The sequence below is a fragment of the Simochromis diagramma genome, unplaced genomic scaffold, assembly GCF_900408965.1.
Source record: "Simochromis diagramma unplaced genomic scaffold, fSimDia1.1 OVJJ01000385.1, whole genome shotgun sequence".
Lineage (NCBI taxonomy): Eukaryota > Metazoa > Chordata > Actinopteri > Cichliformes > Cichlidae > Simochromis > Simochromis diagramma.
In genome coordinates this window covers 577,289-605,075 of record NW_024386751.1, presented here as the reverse complement: position 1 = coordinate 605,075, position 27,787 = coordinate 577,289, and the positions used below count along the sequence as shown (strand labels likewise).

The window sequence follows — 27,787 nt, the reverse complement described above, 5'->3', positions numbered from 1 at the left end:
CTGGTTACGTCATAAGGAGACGCTACGCTAATCGCGACCAACAGAAATATGCATGCGCAGCCTCCACTGGAGGGTGATGGTTTTACAAAACCAAAGGAAAACCGGAGAGAGGAGACGGTTATATCCTGACTCAGATTTGGGCATGCTGGTTTGAATAGCACGTTGTTTTTAATGAGAAAACACTGCACAGGGGAGCGTGACTGCGCCAGAGAAGAAACAACAATAGAACATGTTTTAGTGCATTGTCAGAAATATGCTTGGTGAGATGAAATTGAAACTGGACTTGGTTGATATAAGAACTGGAGAAGTTATCAGGTCATATTTTGTTTTTTAAGGCAGACTCGTTTGTTTGGGAGGATTTGATTCATTTTTGACATTCAGTTCACACTCCACACCAGTTGGTGGCGGTAATGCACCATTTTGCTGTTTGCCAACTGCCAATAAACAATATAAAGAAGAAGAAGCATCCGCTGGGTCCGCCACGGAGCACAGCAGTAGAAGAAGAAGCGGCAGCAGGAAGTGATGCGGCTGTTAGCCTGCAGGCTAACGGGGAGGACATGAAGCTCCTGGACTGAACGTGAGTGACCGTCGACTCCTCGCGTCTCTGCGGAGACTCAGACTATGGGTCAGTGGCTCCCTGGGAGCGCGAGCTGTTTGCGCGTATCTTAGCGTAGCGGTTAGCTGTTAGCTCGGACTTTAGCGGAGCTAATTCGGGTGAGCCCGGGTGGCTCAAATGCCCGGATCTTCCGGTGAAACGCAACCAACAACTGGTGCCGTGACAAGGCCGCGGAGACAGGTGAGCAAATACCTGAGCAGAGCGTCAAAAATACACTTGATTAACAACCGGATCAATCATGGATCGATACCTGCTGACGGCACACAGGAAACCGGAAGTTAGCGTTGTGTAATGGCTTTTCATCCCACTGGTTGGACAGCCATGCAGGAAGTGACGTGCGAACCGTCAGGGGAGCTTTTCCTCTGAGTGTGTTTCCCCAAGATAAAGTCCCAGAGGTCACCCTGTGGTGTGTGTAGTGGGGGGACAGGATACTTGCTCTGATTGGACTAAACTGGGCGCAGGTGTAATGTAGAGGTGGAACTTTGACGTTTACTGGGATTTTATCACGTTACCATGTTCTGATAAACATACGGATGTTTATCAGAACATGGCGACATTGTGAGGTTCGGCCTTCAGCAGCTACAGGTGTCCTGCAGATGTTCGGATGTCGGTTTCGCTCGTGTGTCTGAGCCATCAGCTCGCTTTGAGTTAGGAAGTAACTCTGTCGACATGAGAGAGGAGCTCACCTGCTCGTAGTACTCTCACAGTATTGTATGTATCACCACACAGTACTGCGATACTGTCGTGTGACATTGGAGCTGTGGGACACCTGCCCCTAAAGGTGTGTTTTCTTTCTTTCCCTAGTTCATAAAAAGCTTCAGTCATGCTGGAGTGAAAGGACAAGTGAGGGGTTCTCAGGTAAACAAGAAGTGTGTGTGTATATACCTGAAGCTAAGCTCTGCCCTCTCCCTACAGGTGTGTGAGCTGTGTGACCTTGGCGGCGATGGCGCTGATCGAAGGTGTCGGTGATGAGGTGACGCTGCTGTTCGCCACTCTGCTGCTGCTAACGGTGCTGCTGCTCGCCTGGATCTCCACCCGCACATCTGAGCCCCCTGAACACCTGTTCACAGGCTCCTCCCCTTTACAGAGGCCTGGGCAAACCCAGCAGGACACACCCTTTTCATCCACCGCCGCCTCCTCATCCTCGTCCCCCTACTCACCATCCTCAACCTCCACGTTCTCCATGTCCTCGTCCTCACCTTCCTCCTCTGTGAACGACAGCTTCCTGACAGAGGCTCCCCCCACACTAGAGGATGGACAGGTGGGAGGGGACGGGGTGAGGCGCAGAGGAGGAGACGGGGAGGGCGCAGCGTCTCAGCGGAATATGGTGGTCAGACTCAAGTTCCTCAACGACACGGAGAGGATGGCGCAGGTCCAACCGCAGGACACCGTCGGATACATCAAGAGGTACGAGTACTGCATGTAATACTGCATACACTACTGCATAGTAGAGGAGGAGTTTCGGTAAACCTGAAGCTCCTCCTCCTGGCTGTGCTTTTGGACCCGTTTGCTGACCTCTGACCTCTGACCCTGCAGGACCTACTTTGCGGGGCAGGAGCATCAGGTGCGTCTCATCTATCAGGGCCAGCTGCTGCAAGACGACGCGCAGACGCTCGCCTCGCTGAACCTCGCTCATAACTGCGTGCTGCACTGCCACATCTCGCAGCACGCGGCGCGGGGGGCGGCGGGGGGCCAGCGGGCGGGAGACCAGGTGCGTGTGGCGCTGAACGTGGGCAGCCTGATGGTCCCACTGCTCGTGCTCATGCTGTCCGTGCTGTGGTACTGTCAGATCCAGTACCGCCAGTTCTTCACCGCCCCCGCCACCGCCTCGCTGGTCGGGGTCACCATCCTCCTCAGCCTGGTGGCCTTTGGCGTCTACCGCCGCTAGCCTCCCATGGGCCGGCGGCGGGTATGAGACGCTACCTGCAATTAGTGTTTGTTTCTGTTGCCATGGAGACGTCGTGAGGACAGAGACTCTTATCATTAGATCACACGTTTATCTTCATCATCAGCGTGCCTCTTTGATTTCTGTGGGAGGCACAGACACACCTGTCTGCCTCACGTGTGTACGTGTGTGTGTGTGTGTGTGTGTGTGTGTGTGAGAGAGAAAGAGAGAAAGTTTCAGCTTCTGGAGAAAATCTATTAAACCTTTAATTTATCCCGTGGTGTCTGAGTGTGTGTGTCACACCTATACAGGTGATTCTGAGGGTGGAGCTGCTGCAGTCACATGGCTGGTTGGCATCACCTGATTGGCTGGGCGGTCAGCGTTGGAGAATACAGATTTTTCCCTAGCGACAGGTGGTTGCTAAGCAGTCTCTAACCATCCAGGATCAGCTGATAATGGAGTCCATTTCCAGGGTGAAGATTCTTATATGGGCTCTTATGTTTGACCTTTGACCCTCTGTGTAGCAGGAAGTGTGTAATGTTACAAAATAAAGTTGGATACAAAATGCTCAGAATGGAAGTCATGTGACGACCTCAGACCTTTTCTATAATGTGATTGGTCGGAGCTGCTGCTTTGACATGTTCACAGGTCACAGCTCTGTAAATCCAGATCCTGACGACTTGAACCAAAGTCACGCGGAGACGACGGCGAAACCTCAAACCTGTCAAAGTTGCCGACGTCACGTCAGCAGCACGAACTCCTCAAATACAATATGTCGAAGAAGACGGAGAGGTGCGCAGTGTGGCCCAAAGTTAGGAGCAGGAAGACTGACCATCAGGTTATCAGGTCATTCTCAAACCTACAAGCAAATATTAGAAATTCAGCTCCAGTTTGAATTTACTGTCAAAAACTTCAACCAGAGATCAGTAAGTGAAGAAATAACAGAAGTGAAGACGCACGTTTCTAAAATATAAACGATTGTTGTAATAAACCTGAGCCCACTCACAATGACAGACAGTATGAAACTAGATGAGTTACAGATCTCGGGTCTGGAGTTAAGAGGAGGAGAACAATGTTCCTGTGCACAGGTTCAAACAGCTGATGGTTGGTGGTGTAGCAACGCCACCTGCGCAGCTCGAGATTCTCGACTGATTCCTTCGTGTTACTACAGTAGACTTCGGAGACACGTGCGAAGATCAAATAACCACCACAGAAGCCGATGCAGCGATTGGACGTCCTTCTAACAGAGCCCAGGCTGGACGGCCTCACAGGAGATTTCTACAAACGTTTCTGGGAACACATCAACGGCCTTTTACATCGAGTATTGGTAGGAATGTTTCAGACTTCCACTCTGCTGCCCACAATGAGACCCGGACTTATCGCCTCAATTCCAAAGCCCAACGAGGAGACTAAGAAACTCCGGATGTCTTCACTGCTCGTCTTTAGATAGCTCTGTCATGTCTCGTTTCAGAAACACAGTCAGGTCTCTTCACAGGAGGATCGGTTCACAGTGGCAGAGCAGTGCTGGATACAGGAAGCTGATAAAGACGATGGATTGTTACAAAGCCTTCGACTCAGCCTTGATAAAGTCCTTGAACACTTTTGGAGTTAAATTCAGAAACGTGATTTGTGTTTGTATCACATTATTAGCAGTTGTGTCGTTGTACCCGATGGTACCAACCCTAGCTTTAAAGCTAATGTTGGAATCTCTCCATATGGATTCATATTGGTCACCAAGATGTTGGCGATTCATCTTCAAAAGTTCAATAACATAAAAACATTTAATGTTTTAGCCACAGATATTATGATAAGTCAACAGACGACACAGCAATATTTTACAAGATAAACTCCAAGATCCACTAACTATTGAAAAATTGCTGTCCCAGGCATCTGCACTACTACTATTGTCATTACTATTATTAACATTACTATTATCATCATCTGGTTTAACATTAAACATTAGAAAATGTGAAGTCCTTGCTGTACCTGATGCGCCAGAAAAAGATGTTTGTAACATTCCTGTTAACTCCAAAATGAGATATTTGGGAATCTCACAAAGGACCAAAAACGAAATCAGTCGTTGACGTGGAGAACAAACTGAACTCATGGCTTCAAAGAGATCGATCCATGGTGGGCAGAATTTATCCAACAAATATGGAAAGTTTATCCAGATGTATCTTCCTGACATGCTGCCATTCCAGACAAACGCTTCAGCCTCATTGCATGAAAAACGCCTGCTTGATCAAAGATGGTAAAGATGGAGGTTTGAAAGCCACAGACGTCCACAGCCTGAACGGGACCTCAAAAATAAACATCAAAGATGATGATCTGGTCCAAACGAGTTATTCAGTGGCCTGAACTTTCTCCTTATCACACTCTCCTATCTGTGAAACAGCTGCGGCTGTGACCCCGACACTGATGCCACAGCTTCAGAGGTCAGAGTTCAAATCTATGCTTGCGCTCGCTCACCTGTGCACTGCACGCACAGGTGAGATCGTACCTGACCAGCGCCTGTTCAGCCCGAGCTTCAACATTTACCTTCGTCACCGAGCCGCACACACAGATGATCACGGGGCTTTTATTTTGATAATTTGTTTGATATTTTGACATCAAACACCTGCACAGGTAAGCAGGCAGGAGGTCTGCAGGTGGAGTTCTGGAAGGCCAAGTGTGGGCATCAACACTGAAACACACAAACGCCATGGATACAGCTGATCACATGACCTCTACAGTTTACAGGATAACTAATCAGATATCAATAACAGTGATGTCACCCGATCAATACGAGCTGATGGAGGCTCTTTCTTCTTTTCCTGAATGACTTTCTGTAGATTGTTTACGTGATGGACGCAAACAAGCTCACCTCCAGCTGTGCAGCCAGATGTTGGGCTGCAGCGTCCAGCAGCAGGACAGTCTCTGTGTGGGGGAGGGGCGAGGAAGACGAGGAACCTTCGCTCAGCTGCCTGCTGCAGACTGTCACCAAACACACAGACCAGGCTTTTACTTTGAAAGGTTTGGCAGGCTGACTAGTCTGTTAGTGGGCGTGTTCTGCTTCAGTCACACCTGCCACAGGTGTTTGTCAGTGACATCACTGGACGCCGAGTGTGACGTGGCGCTTCATAATGAATCAGGTTCACTTCCTGTGAGCGGATGAAGGACAGCAGAGAGTCTCCAGGTGACTCACCTGTATGCTGAGTCTGTCCAGTGCCTCGACCTGAAACAGACACGCACGGCTGTACAGCTGGCCAATGAACAGGTCTGGACAGGTGAGCCTTTGCCTCTCTCTGGAAGTCCTTCAGGGTGGGCGGAGTCACAGCTGTCAGCCGTATGTAAGGAACTCCTGAAACACCAACCTTCTGTTGCTCCACCATAGCTGAGAATATATGTTGAGCCCCACCCTCAGAAGCTCCGCCTCTTCTTTCACCTGTGTCACACGATCAACTCCTGTTCCAGCACAGAGACACACTCTGGATTTTGCCGCAGAGACACCTGCAGAGGCACGTACAGGTGAGCCGGACAGAAAGGGAGAGATGAGTGAGAGAACAGGTGTGCATGCAAGAGCAATATCAGGTCACCTGGTAGTTGCCATTGCAACTCACAGAGATCCTGAGCGGCAGACTTGCTGCGGCATAAACATCGCTGATGATGGTGCTCATGAGGTGTGACAGGCCGCCGCCCCCTGACCCTTCAAATACACTTCCTGTTTCCTGTAGCTGCAGACTGACTTCAAACAATGTAGCCCCAGTGCCACCAGGTGAGTCTACCTGTGGGTTTGTGCCATCAGACAGGAAGCGCAGCGCTCAGTGCAGCAGCTGGAACAGCCCGTCCTGCACGCAGCCGTTGACATAGTCCAAGCACTTGGTCTGCTCTGTACAGACTCCTGTTCACCTGGGGACAGGTAACAAAGGTGCTTCAGAAGCTGGACCTAAAGCACCTCCTACAGGTGCTGTGTCACCTGAGTTAACCTGAGCAGCTCTTGTCCCTCCTCTTCGATGCGTCTGCAGGTCTCCTTTGAAGCTCTGCCCTCCAACAGTGAGTCACGTGAGCGCTACAGCAAGTGAAGCTCCGCCCACCCCTGTAAAGACACACACACCTGAGTACAGGTGAAATGATGGCAGAGTCTAGGCTGAAGGTTGAAACTTACCTGTGTGAGGTGTGCGATGGCTTCCATATTGTCTCTGGCCTCCATCACACTAGAGTGGAGGTCCAACACCAGCTCTACCTGCAGCTGCACACCTGGACACACACAGGTGTAATAATGGACCCGCTCCACCATGTTTTTGTGCCTATGATATCATGTGATATATGTCACCTGTGATGCTCCAGGTGTTCCTCTGCAGCTCTGACAGGGTCGGGTTCAGGCGGTTCAGCTGGTCCTGGATCAGAGGAAGCTCCGCCTGCAGGATGCCAAGCACCACCTGAAATTGGACCAAGTCACATGTCACTTGAACTTCCCCCCTACACCTGCAGCTTCAGAGCTTTGGAGCTCTGTGTGCACACCTGGTAGTAGCAGGACACCATGTGACTGAGGCTCAGGTAATACTCTATGATGTCATCTCTGTGGGCCTAGAGTTGAGCGGGCGGAGCTTCATGTCTCTGTCTCTGCTCTTTTATCTCAGCTCCCTCAGCACCGCCTGCACATGTACACACAGGTGAGGTGAGAGGTCCCCCCGGTACACCTGACCTCAGACCCCAGCTTCAGTACCAGCCAGTCAGAGGCCAGCAGACAGGTGTGCGTGCTCTGTGTCTGACTCACCTTGAGGCTGCAGCCGAGCTCGAGCTCAGCGAGGATGAATTTGGCGCCTGAATCCAGCTCACAGCTCCACTCTGACCTCACGGTGTCTCTGAAGTCCTACAGAAGGTCCATGAGCTTCTCAGACCTCTGCTGGACCAGCCGGGACTCACCTGAGTCAGCACACCTGAACAGGACACAGCTGTTACCTGCCGAGTCCAGCGGCCAGGACAAATGCAGAGTTCATCCAAAGGTCACCAGCAGTCAGCATCTCAGTCACAAACTCTACTATCCTGGAGAGCCCAACCTTTCCATCTTTTATTCACAGCTGTAAGGTTTACACCAAACACAGGAAGGAAGAGGAGGAGCCTGAGTGTGCTGTGTGCGTGTGAGTCTGTGTGTCAGCCTTACAGGCGCAGTAGCCCTCCGTGGCACCCTGGGCTCGGAGGCGGAGCTGCTGAATCCAGCTGAGTTGGGCAGCGGCGGTCAGGCTGACTCTGCTGAACGTCTCCGCCTCCTTCCTCTGACGGTAGAACAGCAGCTTGGTCTGATCCAGATCTATTAGAACCAGCTTCAGGTGGTGCTGGATCAGGGGGCGGTCCAGGACAAAACCAAACATGTTCACCAGCTGCAACACAGAACCAGATCAGACTGGACTGAACTGGATCAGACTGGAGCAGTCCTTTACCGCGGACATCGGCTCCCCGCAGTCCTCTGGGGCCTGGCTGAGCACAGACACCAGCCGCCAGTCCAGGTCAGACACCTGCAGCTGGAACTGATCCAGGTGGAGCTGAAAGCTCTGAAGGGGAGGAGTCACAGCGATGCAGGAAGCACCTCACGATAGCAGGCCGAACCCAGCTGGTCCTCGGGGTCGGCGGGGTTGCACCTGAGGTTGGACAGGTGCGTCATGTGACCCAGAAAGTCCTGGTAAGCCTCCTGAACCACATCGGTCCACTTCCTGCCTCTGACCACGCCCAGGACTGTCTCATTCAGCGCGTACAGCTGCAGACTGGAGCAGAACACTTCCTGTTAGAAAGGGCAGGCATTAATCAGCAGGAAGTGATGTCACATGTCACAAGTGTTTAGTCTGAATGTCTCTCTGCATCCCAGCATGCACTGCTCTGAAGGACACAGGGCATTGGTATGAGCAGGTGTGATGATGAGTTCAGGTGATTACGGCAGCGCTAACATTATGACTTGCAGGTTTTGGACTCATCTCATTGGCTGTTTGTTGTAGGCGGATGTCAGTGCCACGACCTTCTCTGTGCTGGACCCAACGACCAGAGCTGATGTGAGGAGGTCTGGGACATGACCAATAGGGGGCGCACTCGCACAGCGCAATCTTGGAGGAGATCGCGTCAAACCAAATCGTGCGACACGTAACACGAGCACCGGTGTGAACCTTTGACATGCTTTACTTTTGTCTGATTAGCCACATGAAAATCCAAGATGGTGGCCATTTTTCAGGACTGCTGCTGGATGACGTGAAGGTTCCTTAGTTGGTGCTTCCAAAGAGACCAATCCTGATGCAGGAATCCAGACACTAGCTCCGCCCACTCCACCACCGTGCTGTCACAGTCATGGAGATTATAGTCTGACAGCTTCCTGATGGAGCAGCCATGACTTCCTGTCAGCAGAGGTTCGTCTGTGCACACACACACCTGTGTGTGACTAGTACTGTGAAGTAAGTAAAGCGCTATACAAATACAGGCCATTTACCATTTTACTGGTCACACATCGCTGTCGGGCCGTCACCTGCGTCGAGGTCCAGGCTGATGCTGATGAGCGTGAAGCTCCTGATTGGCTCCAGCTGCCCGTCTACTTTGACCTCCATGTGTGCATCTGTCTGTTTTGCAACCGGGTGATGATGATGATGGTGGAAGTTCTGACACCTGCCACCATGTGTCCAAGGACCGCTCCATACATCGTAAAGCATAAATTCATTAACAGAGTTTGATCCCATGTGTCCGAGTAAACAAACATGAACGATTACCAATCAAATCAGCCAGGACGAACATCCACGAGGGAAAATACGACCTCGTTAACATACCACTCCAGCCTTTCAACATCATGAAAAAACATTTGACATCATTTTTCAGAAACATCGGAGCTTAAAAAGATTTTTATCAGACTTACACATTTCATATTTTCACGCATTTTCAAAAGCAAGTGGTTCATGAACGCTGAATGACACGGCCGCTAATGAGCTGGCGTGAGGCTGTCCACCCTCCGGCACATAAACAGTCATGTTACCAAATCACAACAGTAAAGGTAATGCATTATAATCTGATTGAAATGATCTGTGACAAACAGAGGGCTTCACTGTTTCAGTAACAGCATGCACCTCCATCAGACAGCTGAGCTGTTTAAGAGAAACACAGACAGAGGCAGTAATCATGGCAGCTCTGAGCTCAAGATCCACGAAGCTGGGGTCTGTCAGACCGGGCAAGACCACAGGTGCAGGGATGGAGACGCCCCCCGGGTGGTAGTTAGCTAAGATCCTGTGGGACTTCCAGATACAGACAGACAAGCTGGTGATGGCTAACCAACCGGACGTAGTGGTGGTGGAGAAGCAGAGGAAGACGGCTGTAGTGATACCAACATCAGGAAGAAGGAATATGAGAAGCTGCAGAAGAACCAAGTGCTCAGAGAAGAGCTGGAGGGTGAAGGTAGCAATGGTCCCAGTGTGGTGACTCCTGAGCCAGGTGAGTGGCTCCAGCAGATCGCAGGAACAACATCAGAGATCTCTGTCCAGAGGAGCGCAGTCCTAGGAACAGCTGAGATAGTGCAGGACCCTCAGGCTCCCTGGCCTCTGGTAGAGGACACGAGCTTGAAGCCTGCTGGGCGAGAGCGGATCAATACTTTGTTTATACTTTATTATTACTTCAGTCTTTATGTTAATCAATTAATTAATGTTCTTTTTTTATCCTATACCCAAATTATATTCTTGTTTTTTACTTATTCCTTCTGTTATCTATTATAATTATGAGTACCTGCGTCTCCCGGGGTGCAGTATCACTTTCTTCCACCAGATGGAGGCAGATCGTCCTTTAGCTCAGTCCTACCACGAGCTGGCGGTAGTTCACTGAAGTGCGACGAGCCGAATGTGTTCAAACAGAAGTCACATTTACAGCCCTGTGTGCTCGCCGTCGCTCCACGGCAGCAATAACAGCCACACTGAACGACATGAACCGAAATAACACAACATGTTACAAAGATAGTGCGAATATATACCAACAGCTCAACTATGAATATGCAGAATATCACAGAGGTGCATTGTGGGTAATCCCAGTCTGTCTGAATGGGAAAATCAATTCCTTGATTGGACTTTCACACCAACACAAAGGTGAAGTCACAAAACAACTATTTCCTTTTTTAATTACTCCGACTGTTAAGGATTCTGTGACGGCCGCCGATCGGTCGCTCGTGACGGGATTTTTAACCAAACTGAAGCGTTAACAACACCAAATGGTTCCTGCCTTTCCATTTGGGCCGCCTCGGTTCTCTTTATCCAGTCGATGGTCTTTGTCGGCACCAGTTTGTTGGTTCTTTCATGAGAGAAGACACGATCTTCTGTTAAACCTATTAAGCTGTTAAAGGTTGGAGTGTCTGTTCCTCAGCTCAGCAGGGAGCGCCACCCCCAGGCTGTAAGCAACGATTGGTTAAAAGGGTTCAAACTGGGTCAAACTGGGTCTCGGCTCATCCCCGCCCCCTGTGGCCATATGAAGACCACTCTTCCCACTTCACCATGGCAACCGTCTCTTGTCCTCCAGTCAGCCCTGGAGAGAGGGAGAGAGAGCACCTACACCTGCAGGTGCAGCTTTATTTTGGTGGACCCAGTGTGCTCCACCTCCGCGGTGTGCGGTAGGGCTCCGTCAGCACTGGTGTAAGAACAAGATAGAAATGTGTGATTTCAATTGTGAGGGAGAAATTAAAAATACTGAGGTGAAAGAGCAAAAACAGGTTGCAACATGAGCTCCTGCATCTCCGTCCAGTCTGTTCTTTGGTGTGTGAACTCAAGCTTCAATAATCAGTCTTTGCTGCAGCTCGTCTGATAAAATGACCGAGGTGGAGGAAACAGTGGTGCTGCGATGCTTGCTGCATGGACCAGAGACACTGAGAGTCCAGGTGAGACGTGCCAGTACCCACGGCACAGTCCCTTTCAACAGCAGGCTGCATGTTTGCTCATTCAGACTTGGGACAGACTGCAAAGGGTCTGCAAATACAGTCCCCATCAGAAGTTCACGACCACCTGAAAAATCACCAAAAGCCATATTTGCATGGTTGGATCTTTGCGAGGTTCCAAAAACAAGGTTCAAAGGTGTTTTGTCTCACTCCCATTTCTTCTTGTTGCAGGTTGAAGCTCGACTTGGAACTTCGTTAAGATCCAAACATGCAAAATATGATTTTTGGTGGTCTTAAACTTTTGATCATACATTCTGGGTGAAGGCGACAGTAAGAAGACCTCCATGCTGGATCGACCAGTGGCCCATGCTGTCTCACCTGAGAAGGGTTAATGAGGCCTTGCTGTGGAGCCGGTCGTGCTTCTGTGGACATTCAGTTTGGGGAAAGTGTCCACACTGTTGTCTTGTGGATGTGGACGGCGTCTTTGTGGATTTTAACGACAGAGGAACGTTAGTTTGGAGAAATACTGAAATCATCCTCAGGCTGTCTGTGAAGGTTCGCAGTCCTCCAGCGCGTCGTAGTCTAAGGAGCTCAGAAAGAAAAGCGTCTGGACTTCTTTAAGTTTCTTAAAGACGTTTCATCCGAGAAACTTCTTCAGTTCTAAGAGCGACTGGTAGAGAGTCCCAGATTTAACCCTGTGGGAGGGTCCCCAAGAGAGTCGTGGACCCCCTGTTGATCCTCTACCTAATCACGCGAGCTGATCGCTAACATCGTACACTCGTCTCTTATCTCTGGTTCTGTTCCATCTTCTCTTAAAACTCAACAATAACTCCCGTACAGGTAAAGAATGGTTCAGACCCTCCAATCTAAATCATTTCAGGCCAGTTTCAAATCTGCCTTCATGGCCAAAATTCTTGAAAAGATGGTGACTGCACAGGTTCATGGACACCTCACTGGAAATAACTAACGAACAGTTTCACTCTGGCTCCCGTTCTTCTCACAGGAACAGCTCAGGTAAAAGTCCCCAATGATCTTCTGCTTGCAGCTGACTCTGGACTCATCTCCATGCTCATCCTTGACCTTGCAGCAGCATCTATTGGCATCAATGTCACAGCACTCGCCTGGTTTACCTCTTATCTGAATTGTTATTATTATAAGAGAGAGACCACATCAGAGAGCGCTATGGTTTCATCTGGATCCAGGGTGAGTTTCTGGATCTTGTCAGTGAGGTTGGTGGAGTTGATGCAGTGTTTTCCCCACGGTGGGTGCTGGGATGGTGGGAAGGTGTTTGGAAATGTTGTAAGTGGCTGAGTTTATGCTGCTAACAGAGGCTGTGTCCCGATTCAGGGTCTGCAGCCTTAAAGGCCGCATTTTAAGGCCGATTACGTCACAGCGACGCGACGAAGGCTGTCCCAATTCAAAGCTCGAAATGCGGCCCTCAAACGCGTCCTTCATCTCCCTGCATTTTAAGGACGTGGCGGTGTAGACTTCGTTAATATGTGTGCACGCCCTATAAACACTGGAAGGTGTGATGGAAAAACAACTTTAATAAAGAAACAATACTGAACAATAAGTATAATAAAGTAGTGACTGCAAAGTAAAGTGAATCACCTGGTGGTGAGGTGTGGAGCTTGCCATGCGTGGCAAACCTCAGAAACAAAACTACACAGCAGAAAAACAAAGTTGTTTTACTTTGTCGATGTGCAGGGACGAAGCAGCGACAGGCTTTAAAAGGTTTCCGGTGTGGGTTACAGGATTTCCAGTGACTGAATATTTTCACATTTTTGTCATTCATCAATTTTATCACCTATGTGCAAGTTGTCATGGAAACTGATGAGCAGCCACTGATCAATGATCTCTGATCAACGATGTTGCTTCAGTGCTGCTGCCCCAACGACAGCTCCAGGCGGCTTCGCGGCGTTCTCTCTGATTAAGTTTCAGCGTCATCGTGACGATCTCACGCTGTCATCGATCGCAGAGCCTCGGTGAACTCATCGGTCCTTCCAGCTGATGCAGCATTTACCTGCAGGACGGGTCTGACACGGCGAGCAGTGAACAGTCATCCATCAGTGCTGACGGTCTCCACTGAACACGAGCACAGTGATGCTTTTCTTCAGTGGCTCCGCCCACACACCGAAGGATGAGTTTAGAGCAGCTTTTGTGGCGATTGGCCGTGAGAGAGGCAGCGCTCCCTCCTCGGGTCCCTCACACTCTGAAACCTCAGCTGCATTTCAGCACTTTCACCTGTGCAGCCAGTCACCGCCCACTTTCAGACAGGCACCGATACAGGTGTGGTGCTCGGACACCTCGGCTGTGGTTTGGCTTTTGGAGTCTAGTAGAGACGCTTTATTAGAGACCAGTGAAAACCAGCACTCATCCTTTTAATGATGGCAGCTCTGAGTCACACAGGTAATGTGTCACATGATCTTCTGCCATTTTTAGTAAAGGAATATGATTCAGTCAGCTACGAGGGCCTGGCTGAAACATGTAATGTGACCGGACTGTGGTGGTGTTTAACGTCAGAGACAAAACTGTGGATTTATCTCAGTGGGTGAGGTGCTGTGACGTGGATGAGAGCTTATCTGCGAGTGTGTTTGTGGGTTTCAGATGAAGAGCATCATCAGTGCGTGCCTTTGTCTTCTGGTCTGTGTTCGATGTCTACAGCAGGCGGCCGGCTCGTCTGCAGAGCATCCAAAACTCTGCAGTCACACCGCTGACTCGCTCAAACAGAGGAGCTCAGTAACTCCTGTCATCAGCCGCTACGCTGGCTGCCGACCGTCTGTGTGGGTGTGAAGTAGTCAGACTCAACGTCCAGGAGGGCGGTAGGGAAGCAGACATTTCAGGTTTACAGTGGACCCTATCATACGTGAAACTCAACAAAACTTCCACCCAAAGTAACAAAACTCAAAAGGATTTGGTGACACAGCTCACCTCTGCTCTCTCACCTGACTCTGGCAGAGACTGACTGTATACAGGGCCAATTAATCTCCCTTCAATTAGTCCGGTGAGCCGAGGGACCTAAACCTCTACACAGACGACTAAAAATGACAAAAACCTCCTCACACATTTACACATTCGGCTCTATTTATGAAAAAAAGAGACCTTGAAACAAACAAAAGGAAGGATGTCTGTGGTAGAAGAAACCCCTCCTCTTGATGTCACGTCTGACATCAGCAGCACTTTGAAATGAGGCCTCTCCTCACACCTGACCCTCATGAAGACTGAAAGAAAGAACAAAGTATAAACAAATCTGTAACAAAGAAACAGCAGCGACAGACTGCTCACACAAACAAACCCGGGACAGTTACTGTGACGAATCACAGCAACCACAGAGACAGAGGGGTGTGCAAAAGCAAGTGGGCACACCTGGGACGAGTGGAGAGCATCCACAGGGTTTGAACACTTCTGTTTGGACTGCTTCATACCTGAATGAAGGCTGGGACCACTCGCTCACAGGAACGTTTCATTCATGCAATTCATTCTTTTTCATTTTAAGTTTCTAACTTGATGTTAGAGTAATGATCTATCATACGTATCAGCTACAGTAAAGGTTGTACTGCACGTGCAGTCAGCAATGCATTTCACATCGTTCCATAATCGTACATACGTAACCGTTTCTGCTAAGCAAGAAGAGACTTCCAGCTCTACATGCATCATGTCTGCCTGCTGCTTGTGTCTGTTCCACCCTGCTGTGATCCTGGGCTGTATTATGGGATGTTGTCTGCAGCTGATAAAACCTGTTTGATGTGTTATAAATCAAGTGTTTTATGATCTTGTGGGACAGACTGTGAAGTGATTTAAGGCCTGTGTGTGATTGTTGATGTTCATGCACAGGCTGCTGCACCCGAGGCCTCGCTGTTTCACGCGCTGCTCGGTGTGAGCGTTTCTGTGGTCGATGCCAGCGTGGGCATGCTCCTGCACAGCGCCCTGCTCACAGTTTCTCTTTTTCACAAAGCGCCGTCGTGCTGACAGTTAAAGACGAGGCTTGTTCACATGGGCAGAGGTGGGGCTGTACGTGGCCTCTCACCGACAACACGACGGCAAAGACAGGACAGAAATAGGTTGTCGGTGCGAGTCCGCAGCCTCGGGCTGTTGCTGTGAAACGTTCACTTTCTGTCCCACCTGGAGCCTCAGGCTGCTTGTTGTGGCACACCTGGAATACAGGTAAACTGTTTCTATCACACAAAGGGCCTCAGGGAGCAGCACTGCGTGATGCATGATCAAGTGTAGATTGCAGCTGCAACAGTGTACCTGTGTTCCAGGTGAGCCAGCACTGAGCAGCCTCAGCTGTGATTGGACACCACACAGAGAAAAGTGACCTGCACTGAAAAACAGGGAAATATCAGATATTCAGATATGAAACTGGCTCTTGGACCGCTTTCTTGAGAATTTGGAAATGTCCCAAACAATCTTTCAAAAGCTCTTCCAGAGAACTGCATAACAAGTTTCCAAGGAAGTCATCTGGAACAAAACCTGGCACGGAGAATCTGCGGGGATATAAAAGCCGACGGCGCCACGCAGCAGCTGTTTGCAGCTCTCGGCAGACTGAAGCGTTCATCGGAGGAGGACGGGACTCCCTGCTGTAAGTCTCCCTTCTGCTTCGTGTTGCTTTGTGTCGTCGACAGCTTCCAGCCGTGTCCGAGGTTTCTGAGTGATCCTCAGCTCGGACTCTGACTGCTGAGCGACGCTTCAGGAGCGTCCTATCAAATGTTAATCCTGGAAAGTTTCCTTGAAGACTCGAGGCGACGTGATTTGATAGATTTGGTATTTTCTCAGCTTTAAACCGCAGTCGTTTCTTTCCTAACATTTACCTTCATTTCTGGAAACTTTCATCTTCTTCCACTATTTCTGTGACCCAACAAAACTCCAACCAGCAAAAAACTTCCAGCGTCAGAGTCACAAAGCTTCCAGCCGCTGTTAGCAGCCGTCAACACCTGATGGGGTACCGCTGTGCCCCGCGGGCGGACAGGCCGGGCGCAGTCGAGAACGACAGCTTCGAGAACGACAGCTTCGAGAACGGCACGGGTGTGTCAGCTAAAAGGAACCTGTGAATGCAATAGCTCGATAACATGTAGAGTTTTGAACTCATACCACTGGCGTGTCTGCTGGGAGGCGGCGGGCAGCGGTGCCCACCCCCGGCGTGTTTTCTCCCACCTTGGCCTCTCCAGTAAAGATCATATATCAAGGTGAGAAGCAGATGTCAGGTCACATGTGTGTGCTGCTGGCTTCAAACACGTCGGCAGCTGAAACGAAAGCGAGTCGTCTCCTGGTGCCATCTTGCTGTACCGCGACGGCGGCGTGGAGCTGGTTATGGTAGGGTGACCATTGATTTCCAATAAAGAGGACACTTGGCCCAGTCCTGAAGAACTTTAATAATACTGCTCGCTTAAAGAAAACTTTAACATATTGAAACCATTCCTTCTCTGTGCGGTTAATGAATGGCGAAATAAAAAGTGTCATATAGTCAGCAAGTGCAAAAAAGAGGACGGTTGGTCACCCTAGTTCATGGGGACATCGCTCAGGTAACATGTGGAAATGCCTCTGAAGGATGCAGCGCCATGATCACGTGATCACATGTGTGCGTTTGACCCTGCGATGAAACAGAGCGCAGGTGTGTGCGTGTGAGTGTGCAGCACTGCACTGTTAGACTTTTCATCGCCACTTCACGGTAACATACTGGCGTCGCTGTTGCCAGCGTCACACCGTGACGCCATGTTACGGTAGCTCACCGTTCTGCAGGATGGCACCGTGTTTGCTGGTGTGGTAGCACTATGGTAACGCACCGTAGCCTTTTTTACGGTATCTCACTGGCGACAGTGACGTTATGTCGTAAATTACGTCAACAAAGTAACATCATACTGTGATTAAGAAATTGGTATACTACCGTTTATTCACGGCATGTCACTGTAAGCCCGCTGCAAGGCAATAAACTGCAATATATTAACCAGTAACTCACCGTGTTTTATGCAGCATACCCACATCCACGAACTTGACAGCCGAGGTCACCAGTGAACTTATAAAACTCCTCCTCAGTGGTCTCCCTTCTTGTTCCTAGGCATATGTGAATGAAGGCAGAGAATGTTCTGAAAGTGGCAGGGCAGTTCTCAGTTCCACAGGAAAGCCTGATTAGCTGGTTCCGATCCAACTTTAATGTGTCCCATGTCAGTCCGTTTTAGGGAAAAAGTGTTAAGTGGTTTCATTTAATTTTGAGATACTCCCGCATGGACGAGCAATTTGGAGTCTAGCAGAGTTACCACGAATAGCATATGATCTTCAGATATAATCCGATCAACCTTGCATTTAACCCGATTGAACATCCAGTTACCTCTGACTACTTTTGCACATGTTAACGGTCTCATCATCACTCTGTGCTGCAGCGAACTGGATCTGTGGCACAGAATAGTTGATGGCCATGTTGTTCTCCTGCTTTGCAGCTTTGTTTGAGTCTGAATCGCGGCTTAAACGTGCAAAACTAAGAGAAGCAGATCAATATTTTCTTCTTGCTGTTATTTAATGGTGGTTGGCAACCGAAAGGAGCATTAACCACCTCGAGCAATATTTTCTATTTTCTATCCCCATTGTTGTTTAGAAAGTGAATACCCGACGTGTGCGTCATACGTCTCGTTGTACGTCAGGTGAAGGTGTGGTGTCGGCTATCGCACCTGTCGCATTACAAAGCTTTAAAAACACAACCCGACGCGCTAAACATGAACAAACATAAACACCCGTGTTACATTATCACGTATATCAGGACATCTCTTCTGAACCAAGACGCAGTGGTGCTACAAAGGAATTATTTCTTTAGGAGAGCATTTAATAGCAGTCTACCTGCCACAAAATGCACCGCCAAAAACACAGTGTCTGCTTGTCCCAGGATTTATTAATTCTGAGAGTGAAGTTGTAGGACTGATGCTGGTTAGTGGTGCAGGTTTCATGGATGTGACACCTTAACTTGTGTAAAATGACGACCAGAGATTATGATTAGGTCAGTTCACTGTAGTTAGGCAGAGGTGTCTTAAAAAGTACCACCTTATACAAAACAAATGAAGGTCCAGTATAAGAAAGAATAAGAAGAGAAAAAAGCATCAGCCTGCTAAATGAAGTCATGTTTAAACATTACTTTAAATGTAGCCATTAGTTTTTGTTGCTGGCCATACAAAAAACAAGCATACTTCAATGATATTTCCCAACCTAGTACGTATACTAATAATGCTTCTTGGGACTTTACTGGCCCCCGTTTCAGTACACAACAGTATTCTTGAAATTAACTTTGAGATGTACTTTTTGTTCACCATAAATGTACTAGCATAATGTCATAATGTCTGCAAGAGTATATTTAAAATATACTCGACTCTATCACAATACTAACGTTACAAGTGTACTATTAATTTACTTTTTAGTTTATATTTGAGTTACTTCTGATTGAAAAACAGTAATTAAAATGCAGTTGAAACTTATTTTTCACATGTAACAAATCTCTTCATTCCCCAGATATCAGATATCAGTTCTAACTATCAAAGGCTTCATTTATAAAGAACTGCTCCCATAGTTCAAGCACCAGAATTATATAGTGAACAGGTGAGAAAGTGTTTTGGGAGTTGAGGTTTATTAACTATTGACCCTTTTCACTCACGGTTTGAACAATTTCATTTTTTAAACTTACTCTGTTCAAAAGGTAAAAAATGCTGATGCTTAAATGTAATTTGGTCTAAAAAAGGAAGAAAATACATACAAAGTAAACTAAAGGTATACTTGCTTGTTTTCTAGTTTTTAAAGTATACTTAAATGTTCTTTTTGGTAAGAGTGAGACTGGCTGTTTGATACAGAGTGAGCTGTAATAATGTTTCACATTGTTTGAATAAACAAATACATTTATTAATATATATTATTAAAACTCTACAGTAGAAAACAACAGAAATCTGGATGGTGTAATCGCACACGTGCAGGCTGAAAGCGCATCAGGCTGAATGAACCTGCCGTTCAGACCTGGGAGGCGGAGCTACTTTCACCTGAGATCATCTCTGTGGCAGAACTTTCATTTACAGACAGGACTAACAAGGCTGAACGTTTGAATAACCACAGCAACACTACAGCTGTCATTACACTAACATGTTTATTTAAAAAATATCCAAAGTTTGATGCAAGCAAAGAAAGCGAGCAGTGAACAAAGCCTGTAGCTCGGTGCTGATCGTGTGTACATGTGGACGTTTTTACTTCTGCCTCCTTTACACAGTAACAATAATATTATTTTTAATGTGGTAATGTTGTGCACTGCATCACTGTGGCGTCTGTGATGGATGACAGCGTTGAGCAGCGTGTTGAGCAGCGTGTTGAGCAGCGTGTTGAGCAGCGCTGATCATTCAGCAGCAGCAGCTGTTCATGACGGATCCACTGAGCCCGATTCTGTCCTCTGATCTTCTCACAGGGCAGCGATGGCGATGAGCACCGACAACATGACCAGAAACATCCAGGCTACAAATGTGCCCCGACGGACAAAGCGTGTCGCCCTGCTGATCAACAACATGCATTTTTACAATCCGGCATTAACCAGACACGGGGCTGACAAAGATGAGCAGGCCGTGGTCAACCTGCTCCACACTCTGGGATACGAGGTGGATAGACATCGGAACCTACCTGCACAGGTAACTTTGCTTCACTGAGGCTTGCACTGCTTTTCCACAGCGACCCAACGACTGACGTCTGACTTTTTGCTCTTACAGAAAATGGACGAAGCTCTGAAAAGGTTTAGCAGACGTCCGACACTGCCCCTCACAGACAGCGTGTTTGTTGTTGTCATGTCCCACGGAGGCATGGGAACTATCTGTGGAACGGGCAATCACAGGATTGAAATTGACCGAATTTATGAGCGCTTAAACTCTAGAAACTGTCCCGCCCTGAAGGACAAACCGAAGATCGTCATCATTCAGGCGTCCAGAGGAGGTGAGTCTCTGCTCGCGCGCTGCTGGCGGCTGCTGTGAACATGGCGTTTCACTAAGCGTTGTCTGTTTCAGTGCTCGTACCTGGAAGACCGCCTGTGACCACAGATAACATGAGAGCTCGATCAGTAAATGAAGCTGCTCGGCTGCACACAGAAAAGGATTTCATCACTCTTCATTGCAGCGCGCCTCGTGAGTCCTGCAGCATCCAGTACTGATCACTGTCACACACAGCTGTTCACACCTGTTTGTGTTTGCAGACATAGCTGCATACAAACACCCAGCGTACGGCTCCTTCTTCATCCAAAGTATCGCTGAGGTGTTCAGCAGTCGGTGCGTCCAGGATCCCATCGATGAACTCTTCAAAAAAGTACGTTTAAGAATATTCTGAACTCTTTGAAAACACGACGAAGGTCTGAGAACCAGACAGGTGACCACAGGTGGTGCTCAAAGCCCCGCCCATTTGGCCTTTTACTCCATAAATGGAGGAAACGTGTCGGGGAAAAAGAGCCAAAGAGCTCGTCCTGTTACAGAACCTGGAGCATTGAAGCTTCTACAAATACTCGTTTTCAAACTGAAGAGTGACGCCTCCCTCCCTCAGTCTCCCTCCCTGGTCTTCCCTCGTCCTCCCTCCCTGGGCCTCCCTGGTCCTCCCTCCCTGGGTCTCCCTCCCTGAGCCTCCCTCGTCCTCCCTGGGCCTCCTTGGGTCTTCCTCAGTCTCCCTCCTCTTGTCCTCCCTCCCTGGGCCTTCCTGGTCCTCCCGCCCTTGTTCTCCCTTCCTGGGCCTCCCTGGGTCTCCCTCCCTGGGCCTCCCTGGGTCTCCCTCCCTGAGCCTCCCTGGGTCTCCCTCCCTGGGCCTCCTTGGGTCTCCCTTGTTCTCCCTCCCTCGTCCTCCCTCGTTCTCCCTCCCTCGTTCTCCCTCCCTAGTCCTCCCTGGGCCTCCTTGGGTCTCCTTGGGTCTCCCTCGTCCTCTCTTGGCCTCCTTGGGTCTCCTTGGGTCTCCCTCGTCCTCCCTTGTCCTCCCTCATCCTCCCTCGTCCTCCCTGGGTCTCCTTGGGTCTCCCTTGTCTCCCTCTCCTCCCGGGTCCTCCTCGTTCTCCGCGACTCATGGGTCCTTGGGTCTCCCTCGTCCTCCCTTGTCCTCCTCATCCCTCCCTCGTCCCCCTGGTCTCCTGCGCGTCTCCTCGTTCTCCCTCCATCGCCTCCCCTCGTTCTCCCTCCGCGTCCTCCCCGTTTTCTCCCCTCCTCATCTCCCTCGTCCTCCTGAGGCCTTCCTTGGGTCTCCCTCGTCTCCCTCTTCCTCCCTCCTCTCCCTGTGGTTCTCCTTGGTCTCCCTCAGTCTCCCTCCTCTTGTCCTCCCTCCCTGGGCCTTCCTGGTCCCTCCCGCCTCGTCTCCCTTTCCGGGCCTCCCTGGGGTCTCCCTCCCGATGCTCCTGTCTCCCTCCTCGGGCTCCTTGGGTCTCCTCTCGTTTCTCCCTCCCTCGTCCTCCCTCGTTCTCCCCCCTCGTCCTCCCTAGTCTCCCTGGGCCTCCTTGGGTCTCCTTGGGTCTCCCTCGTCCTCCCTCGTTCTCCCTCATCCTCCCTCGTTCTCCCTCCATCATCCTCCCTCGTCCTCCCTGGGACTCCTGGATCTCCCTCCCTCGTCCTCCCTCGTCCTCCCTTGTCTCCCTCGTCTCCTTGTCTCCCTGGGTCCCCTGGGTCTCCCTCCCTGGGCCTCCTTGGGTCTCCCTCGTTCTCCCTCCCTCGTCCTCCCTCGTTCTCCCTCCCTCGTCCTCCCTCGTCCTCCCTGGGCCTCCTTGGGTCTCCTTGGGTCTCCCTCGTCCTCTCTGGGCCTCCTTGGGTCTCCTTGGGTCTCCCTCGTCCTCCCTTGTCCTCCCTCATCCTCCCTCGTCCTCCCTGGGTCTCCTTGGGTCTCCTTGGGTCTCCCTCGTCCTCCCTCATTCTCCCTGGGTCTCCTTGGGTCTCCCTCGTCCTCCCTCGTCCTCCCTCATTCTCCCTGGGTCTCCTTGGGTCTCCCTCAGTCTCCCTCCTCTCGTCCTCCCTCCCTGGGCCTTCCTGGTCCTCCCGCCCTTGTTCTCCCTTCCTGGGCCTCCCTGGGTCTCCCTCCCTGAGCCTCCCTGGGTCTCCCTCCCTGGGCCTCCTTGGGTCTCCCTCGTCCTCCCTCGTCCTCCCTCATTCTCCCTGGGTCTCCTTGGGTCTCCCTCAGTCTCCCTCCTCTCGTCCTCCCTCCCTGGGCCTTCCTGGTCCTCCCGCCCTTGTTCTCCCTTCCTGGGCCTCCCTGGGTCTCCCTCCCTGGGCCTCCCTGGGTCTCCCTCCCTGGGCCTCCTTGGGTCTCCCTCGTTCTCCCTCCCTCGTCCTCCCTCGTTCTCCCTCCCTCGTCCTCCCTAGTCCTCCCTGGGCCTCCTTGGGTCTCCTTGGGTCTCCCTCGTCCTCCCTGGGTCCTCCCTCGTTCTCCCTGGGCCTCCTTGGGTCTCCTTGGGTCTCCCTCGTCCTCCCTTGTCCTCCCTCATCCTCCCTCGTCCTCCCTGGGCCTCCTTGGGTCTCCCTCGTCCTCCCTCGTCCTCCCTCATTCTCCCTGGGTCTCCTTGGGTCTCCCTCAGTCTCCCTCCTCTCGTCCTCCCTCCCTGGGCCTTCCTGGTCCTCCCGCCCTTGTTCTCCCTTCCTGGGCCTCCCTGGGTCTCCCTCCCTGAGCCTCCCTGGGTCTCCCTCCCTGGGCCTCCTTGGGTCTCCCTCGTTCTCCCTCCCTCGTCCTCCCTCGTTCTCCCTCCCTCGTCCTCCCTCGTTCTCCCTCCCTCGTCCTCCCTAGTCCTCCCTGGGCCTCCTTGGGTCTCCTTGGGTCTCCTTGGGTCTCCCTCGTCCTCCCTGGGTCCTCCCTCGTTCTCCCTGGGCCTCCTTGGGTCTCCTTGGGTCTCCCTCGTCCTCTCTTGGCCTCCTTGGGTCTCCTTGGGTCTCCCTCGTCCTCCCTTGTCCTCCCTCATCCTCCCTCGTCCTCCCTGGGCCTCCTTGGGTCTCCTTGGGTCTCCCTCGTCCTCCCTGGGTCCTCCCTCGTTCTCCCTGGGCCTCCTTGGGTCTCCCTCGTCCTCCCTCGTTCTCCCTCGTCCTCCCTCGTTCTCCCTCCCTCGTCCTCCCTCGTCCTCCCTCGTCCTCCCTGGGCCTGTGATGTCATGGTGCTGGCTCAGAGACACGTTCTGGTCCTCCTGTTCGTGGAGCTGATGCGTGGTCACAGTGTGATATTTCTGACCCACAGGTCATGCAGTGCTTCCGTGTGTCAGGCATGCAGCAGCTGATGCCGAGCGTGCAATTACACACCCTGACGAAGCCCTTCTACCTGCTTCCAGGTGAGTGCAGAAACACGAGGTTGTGTGTGAGACTGTGACACCTGGATTATAAACCTGTGTTCATATAAATGCAGCTTCAGCGCTCGGACTGATTTCAGTCTGTGATGTGCTGCATGAGGACAGACACAGAGTTCCTTCTCGTGTTTGTTTCTTCTCTCACCCCAACCAATCACAGCAGATGGCCCCGCCCCTCCCTGAGCCTGGTTCTGCTGGAGGTTTCTTCCTGTTAAAAGGGAGTTTTTCCTTCCCTCTGTCGCTAAAGTGCTTGCTCATAGGGGGTCATATGATTGTTGGGTTTTTCTCTGTATCTATGAAGCGCCTTGAGGCGACTTTTGTTGCGATTTGGCGCTATATAAATAAAATTGAATTGAATTGAATTTGTTTCTGAGGTGCTGTGAAAAGTGTAAACCTATCATTTTGACCCCGGATGTACTTACAGGAAACGTGCAGGTGCCTACACGACCTGAGGATCCACGCGGGAGACCGGACGCTCTCAGGTAGGAGGAGGAGGACTGAAAGAGGAGAGCGGGAAGCCTCTCCTCTCTGCTTCTTTATTTTAAGCCTCACATTCCCCTCCATGGCTGTAGATCTCTGCATGTTGAAGGAACAGCCTGTCACCGTAGGAAACCTAAGAATCAGTCTAGCTAGCACAGAGAGCCCCGCTCCATCACGCCTGTCTATAACAGTATGACAGCCATGTGATGTCCAAGTGTGCATGCTGACCCCCTCCTGCTTTCAGGGCGGAGCCTGCTGGAGTCCGATGGGTGAGGTCAGAGCTGAAGAAGTGTAAGTGTGTTTTTAATGTGATTCAAACAGCGCACGGTCCCATCACTCATTCTGCCGAGCTTGGACAGACGGGACTTCTTTAAGTTTCTTGAAGACGCCTCATCTGAGGAGCTGCTTCAGTTCTTGGACCAAACAGTATTTAAACGCCGGTGGGAGTGTCCCTCAATGGTGACTCATCTCATGAGCTAAGGCGAAGCAATGTGACCCTGCCATACTGAGATCACCTGACCTCAGGCTGGACTGTAGGTCGTGCACAGTCTGTGTCGTAAGCCACGCCCTCTGTCCAAAGTGGACACAGATGTGATGAAATGTGAACACTGGCATCCTCAGGGAGTGGCCTTTGACCTTTTGGAGCAGTGGTCCAGGTCAGTGTAGTCCACCTTCTGGCTTTAGAACTGAAGCAGCCTCTCAGATGAAACGTCTGGACAAACTCGGAGAAGTCCGGTGGTCTTGGTTCGGCTCCTGAGACCGCCGAGGCCTGGATGACTGACTGTAGCTGGATTGTGTTTGTTCTCTCATCAGATTGCTGTCAGCTCACCATCGACATGAACACGGTGAACAGGAAACTCAAACTGTCCCACCATACCAGGAAAGTGGAATATCTGTCGGAGCCTCAGCGGTTATCCCGATCATCCCGACAGATTCGACCGGGCTCAGCTGCTGTGCAGAGATGGGCTGGTGGGGTCGCGGGTACTGGGAGGTGGAGTGGACCGGCGAGGTTTACATAGCGGTGAGTTACAGAGGGATCAGAAGGAAAGGAGACAGCAACGAGACCCTGTTCGGGTGGAACAACCAGTCGTGGAGTCTGTACTGCTCCGATACATATGCCGTCTGGCACGACGGCAAAGAAACGGCGATCTCCTCGCGCTCCTACTCCTCATCCTCCCTGTCCAACTCTAGTAGGGCAGCAGTGTACGTGGACTGTCACGCTGGCACTCTGTCCTTCCTCAAGGTCTCCTCTGACACTCTGACCCACCTCCACACCTTCAAGACCAAATTCACTGAGCCCGTGTATGCTGGGTTCAGAGTCTTCACTGAGTCCTCATTGCGTCTGTGCTGAGTGGCACGGAGAGCGTCCACTCGTGGGGTGGGCTAGGGTGGATGTGTTTTCAGAGTAATGGTAGAGGGAGCTTTCTCTCGCTTCTCTTCCAGGTGACATTTCTTTCCTTTATCCTGCATGTGCTGGACTCGGGGTCAAAGGTTTGGCTGTAGTTCTGACCCAGGCATCAGTGATGTTCCCGCTGTGCTCCTCCCTGCCTGAGGGTGGTGCTATTCACTGGTTAAAGACTTTAACTGGAACCTGACCGGGCTGGTTTGGCTCCGCCTTCTTCCAACAGTCACATGCCTGCAGCGTGAACGTGTTTTTAAACTTTGTGCATGTTGTAAATATTATAAACACGAATGTCTGACTGTGTGTGCGACACACTTCCTGTTGTGTGTGTAATTGTGGAGGCGGGTCGTTGCTCTGGCTGTGGCGCTCTGATGACCGTGGTTGCACGCTCTGACAGATGCTTTTATGATGACTGTGATGTTTTTGTGTAATTGTGTATAAAGTTTGATTTGAATGTGCAGCTGTAGTTCCTCAGTGTGGCCACCTGATGGCAGCAAACCCTCCGACTCTTTCAGCGTGATTCACTGCTTCCTGTTTCCAGACAGTGTCTGATTGGAGGACACAGAAAGTCACGTGACCAAACAAATGTGTACTTATGTGATGTTTCAAAGATCAATAAACAGAAAAGTGAACGGCTCGTTTCTGTCAGTCTTCTCTGAAGTCTGTAGATGCTGAGGAGCGTTGCAGGAAACCACGTCCATCTTTAAAGTGGGCCGACGTTCCCACGTTAGCCGACGTTCCCTCTGTTCCCTCTCTGTTCCCTCAGAATCGGGACAAGCTGATGTGTCCTGTTGTGACTGTGGCTGTCAAGCTTTCCTTTTCTGCCCCACCCCATGTCTCAGGCTGTTGTTGTGCCACACCTGGAATACAGACAAACTGTTTTGTTTACACGAGACGTCTACATTTAGACGTCCCACAGTAAGACGTGTTACATAAACAGACAAATATCTCATGTTCAGTTATGAAACTGGTTCTTTGACGTCTTCTTTGGAATTTGGAAACGATCCCAAACAGTCTCATGAAATCTGTTCCAGAGAACTCCACAACCAGATTCTCAGGAAGTCGTCTGAACAAACACGAGTGATCAGGCTGCATTAGTCCACTCGCACAGGAGGACACACACAGGGTTACGTGATCAGCTTGGGTAACCAGTGCAGGTTTTTCACCCCGATCAAAGAAGAGGATTCGGGTTTCCCTGATTCCAGCGCACAGCTCAGACATGATCGCAGAGGATCTCCCAAATGGATGCCACCTGAGCACTGCCTCGCTTACACAAGCACGTTCTACTGTGCTGAAGTGGCGACACCTGGGAGGTGGGAGTTGCCACCATGCGCTGTCTGGGCAGCGATGTTTGGAAACAGTCTGAACCCCAGCGTGATACCTGCTTGCGACGCTGACGCACACAAACCTGCACAGGTCCGAACAAAGCTGCTCATTACGCATGTCAGGAGCTGTGATCAGACATCAAACAAGGAAGCAGAGTGCGTTGAAGATGGCGAGCTGATCCTGCTGCTCCAGCACAAACCTCCCTCTGTGAACCTCCGTGTTGCTCACAGTGATCAGTAAAGTCAGACTGCTGTTTGTTTCCAGCAGGTTTGTTCTACACAGCAAAGGTTGGCATAGTTAGGTTGGATTTTTGAAACTGCTCCTGCAGGTTATTCTTTTTGATGTTTGGAGTAGAATAATCCTCCAACCCATATTTAATCCGTATTTTAATCTTCCATTCACCGGCAAACACCACAAAAAACTACAGTGAAATAACAACTGGAAACACAAATATTCTGTCAGCAAAATAAAATTACAACCCAAATAAAACGTAACACAAAGTAAAACACACAAACGTGCCGCGTGCACCTTTCTGCCAAACGTTCATAAGCAGTTGCAGTCCATATCGTCCAAGCCTGTTTTCCTGGCACGAGTCCTCAGACTGGCAGCACAAGCACAACTCTGAAGTCCACCACTAGGTGGCAGCAACACGACATGGAACCAGATTAAACAGACAACTTTAACTTTGTAATCACAGAATAATTACATTTTAATTCATTTAAAAATATGTATTAACATGGAAAAAGATTAAATGTGTTTTCCTTCTTTATTCAAAGGTCATATTTGTCACACTGATCACACGGGTTTCAGACACCTTATACGTCATCCTGCTGAGCGACCTCTGAACTTTAGCGTGGATGCTGCAGACTTCTTCTCCTGTGTGTGTTTTAATAAACTCATTGTTTGATTGCACTCTTCTGAGCCTCTGTTGG

General features: G+C 50.3%; 2 protein-coding genes and 1 long non-coding RNA gene across 12 annotated transcripts; 2 read left to right on the top strand and 1 right to left on the bottom strand.

Moving 5' to 3' along the window:
• The first annotated feature begins 14 nt into the window (after positions 1-14).
• Positions 15-3,068, top strand: tmub1 (transmembrane and ubiquitin-like domain containing 1). Of its 4 annotated transcripts, none has more exons than XM_040023121.1 (3): positions 15-577; positions 1,532-2,023; positions 2,153-3,068. In XM_040023121.1, the coding sequence occupies exons 2-3, from the start codon at positions 1,560-1,562 to the stop codon at positions 2,502-2,504; spliced, it is 816 nt and encodes a 271-aa protein (XP_039879055.1). In that variant the 5' UTR covers positions 15-577; positions 1,532-1,559; the 3' UTR covers positions 2,505-3,068. The 4 variants fall into 4 exon arrangements, with proteins under 4 accessions (XP_039879055.1, XP_039879070.1, XP_039879064.1 ...); XM_040023136.1 differs by having other exon boundaries at positions 15-625; XM_040023130.1 differs by lacking the exon at positions 15-577 and adding an exon at positions 632-796.
• On the bottom strand, positions 2,621-17,410 carry LOC120728473. Of its 4 annotated transcripts, none has more exons than XR_005694724.1 (6): positions 17,315-17,410; positions 10,227-10,410; positions 6,814-10,070; positions 6,646-6,737; positions 6,077-6,576; positions 2,621-5,990 (listed from the first exon to the last, which is right to left on the bottom strand). It is a non-coding gene; the product is annotated as an uncharacterized LOC120728473 (long non-coding RNA). The 4 variants fall into 4 exon arrangements; XR_005694725.1 differs by having other exon boundaries at positions 2,621-6,389; positions 6,467-6,576; XR_005694726.1 differs by having other exon boundaries at positions 2,621-6,576; positions 6,814-6,919; positions 7,258-10,070.
• On the top strand, positions 15,228-26,166 carry LOC120728173 (caspase a-like). Of its 4 annotated transcripts, XM_040022965.1 has the most exons (10): positions 15,228-15,522; positions 15,621-15,940; positions 19,784-20,000; positions 20,079-20,298; positions 20,370-20,486; positions 20,555-20,664; positions 23,542-23,632; positions 24,072-24,129; positions 24,372-24,418; positions 24,941-26,166. In XM_040022965.1, exons 3-10 carry the CDS (start codon positions 19,791-19,793, stop codon positions 25,144-25,146), a joined length of 1,059 nt encoding a protein of 352 aa, XP_039878899.1. In that variant the 5' UTR covers positions 15,228-15,522; positions 15,621-15,940; positions 19,784-19,790; the 3' UTR covers positions 25,147-26,166. The 4 variants fall into 4 exon arrangements, with proteins under 4 accessions (XP_039878899.1, XP_039878891.1, XP_039878918.1 ...); XM_040022957.1 differs by having other exon boundaries at positions 15,228-15,940; XM_040022984.1 differs by lacking the exons at positions 15,228-15,522; positions 15,621-15,940 and adding an exon at positions 15,947-16,544.
• Positions 26,167-27,787: the final 1,621 nt, after the last annotated feature.

What these genes read in the sequence shown, in the direction of transcription:
- LOC120728173 (XM_040022965.1), top strand. Translation starts at nt 19,791, where the DNA reads ATGGCGATGAGCACCGACAACATGACCAGAAACATCCAGGCTACAAAT. An exon ending in TCTTCATTGCAGCGCGCCTC is followed by an intron (nt 20,487 to 20,554) that starts GTGAGTCCTGCA and finishes TTGTGTTTGCAG; the next exon opens with ACATAGCTGCATACAAACAC. An exon ending in GAGGTCAGAGCTGAAGAAGT is followed by an intron (nt 24,419 to 24,940) that starts GTAAGTGTGTTT and finishes TTCTCTCATCAG; the next exon opens with ATTGCTGTCAGCTCACCATC.
- tmub1 (XM_040023121.1), top strand. Translation starts at nt 1,560, where the DNA reads ATGGCGCTGATCGAAGGTGTCGGTGATGAGGTGACGCTGCTGTTCGCC. An exon ending in ACCGTCGGATACATCAAGAG is followed by an intron (nt 2,024 to 2,152) that starts GTACGAGTACTG and finishes CTGACCCTGCAG; the next exon opens with GACCTACTTTGCGGGGCAGG.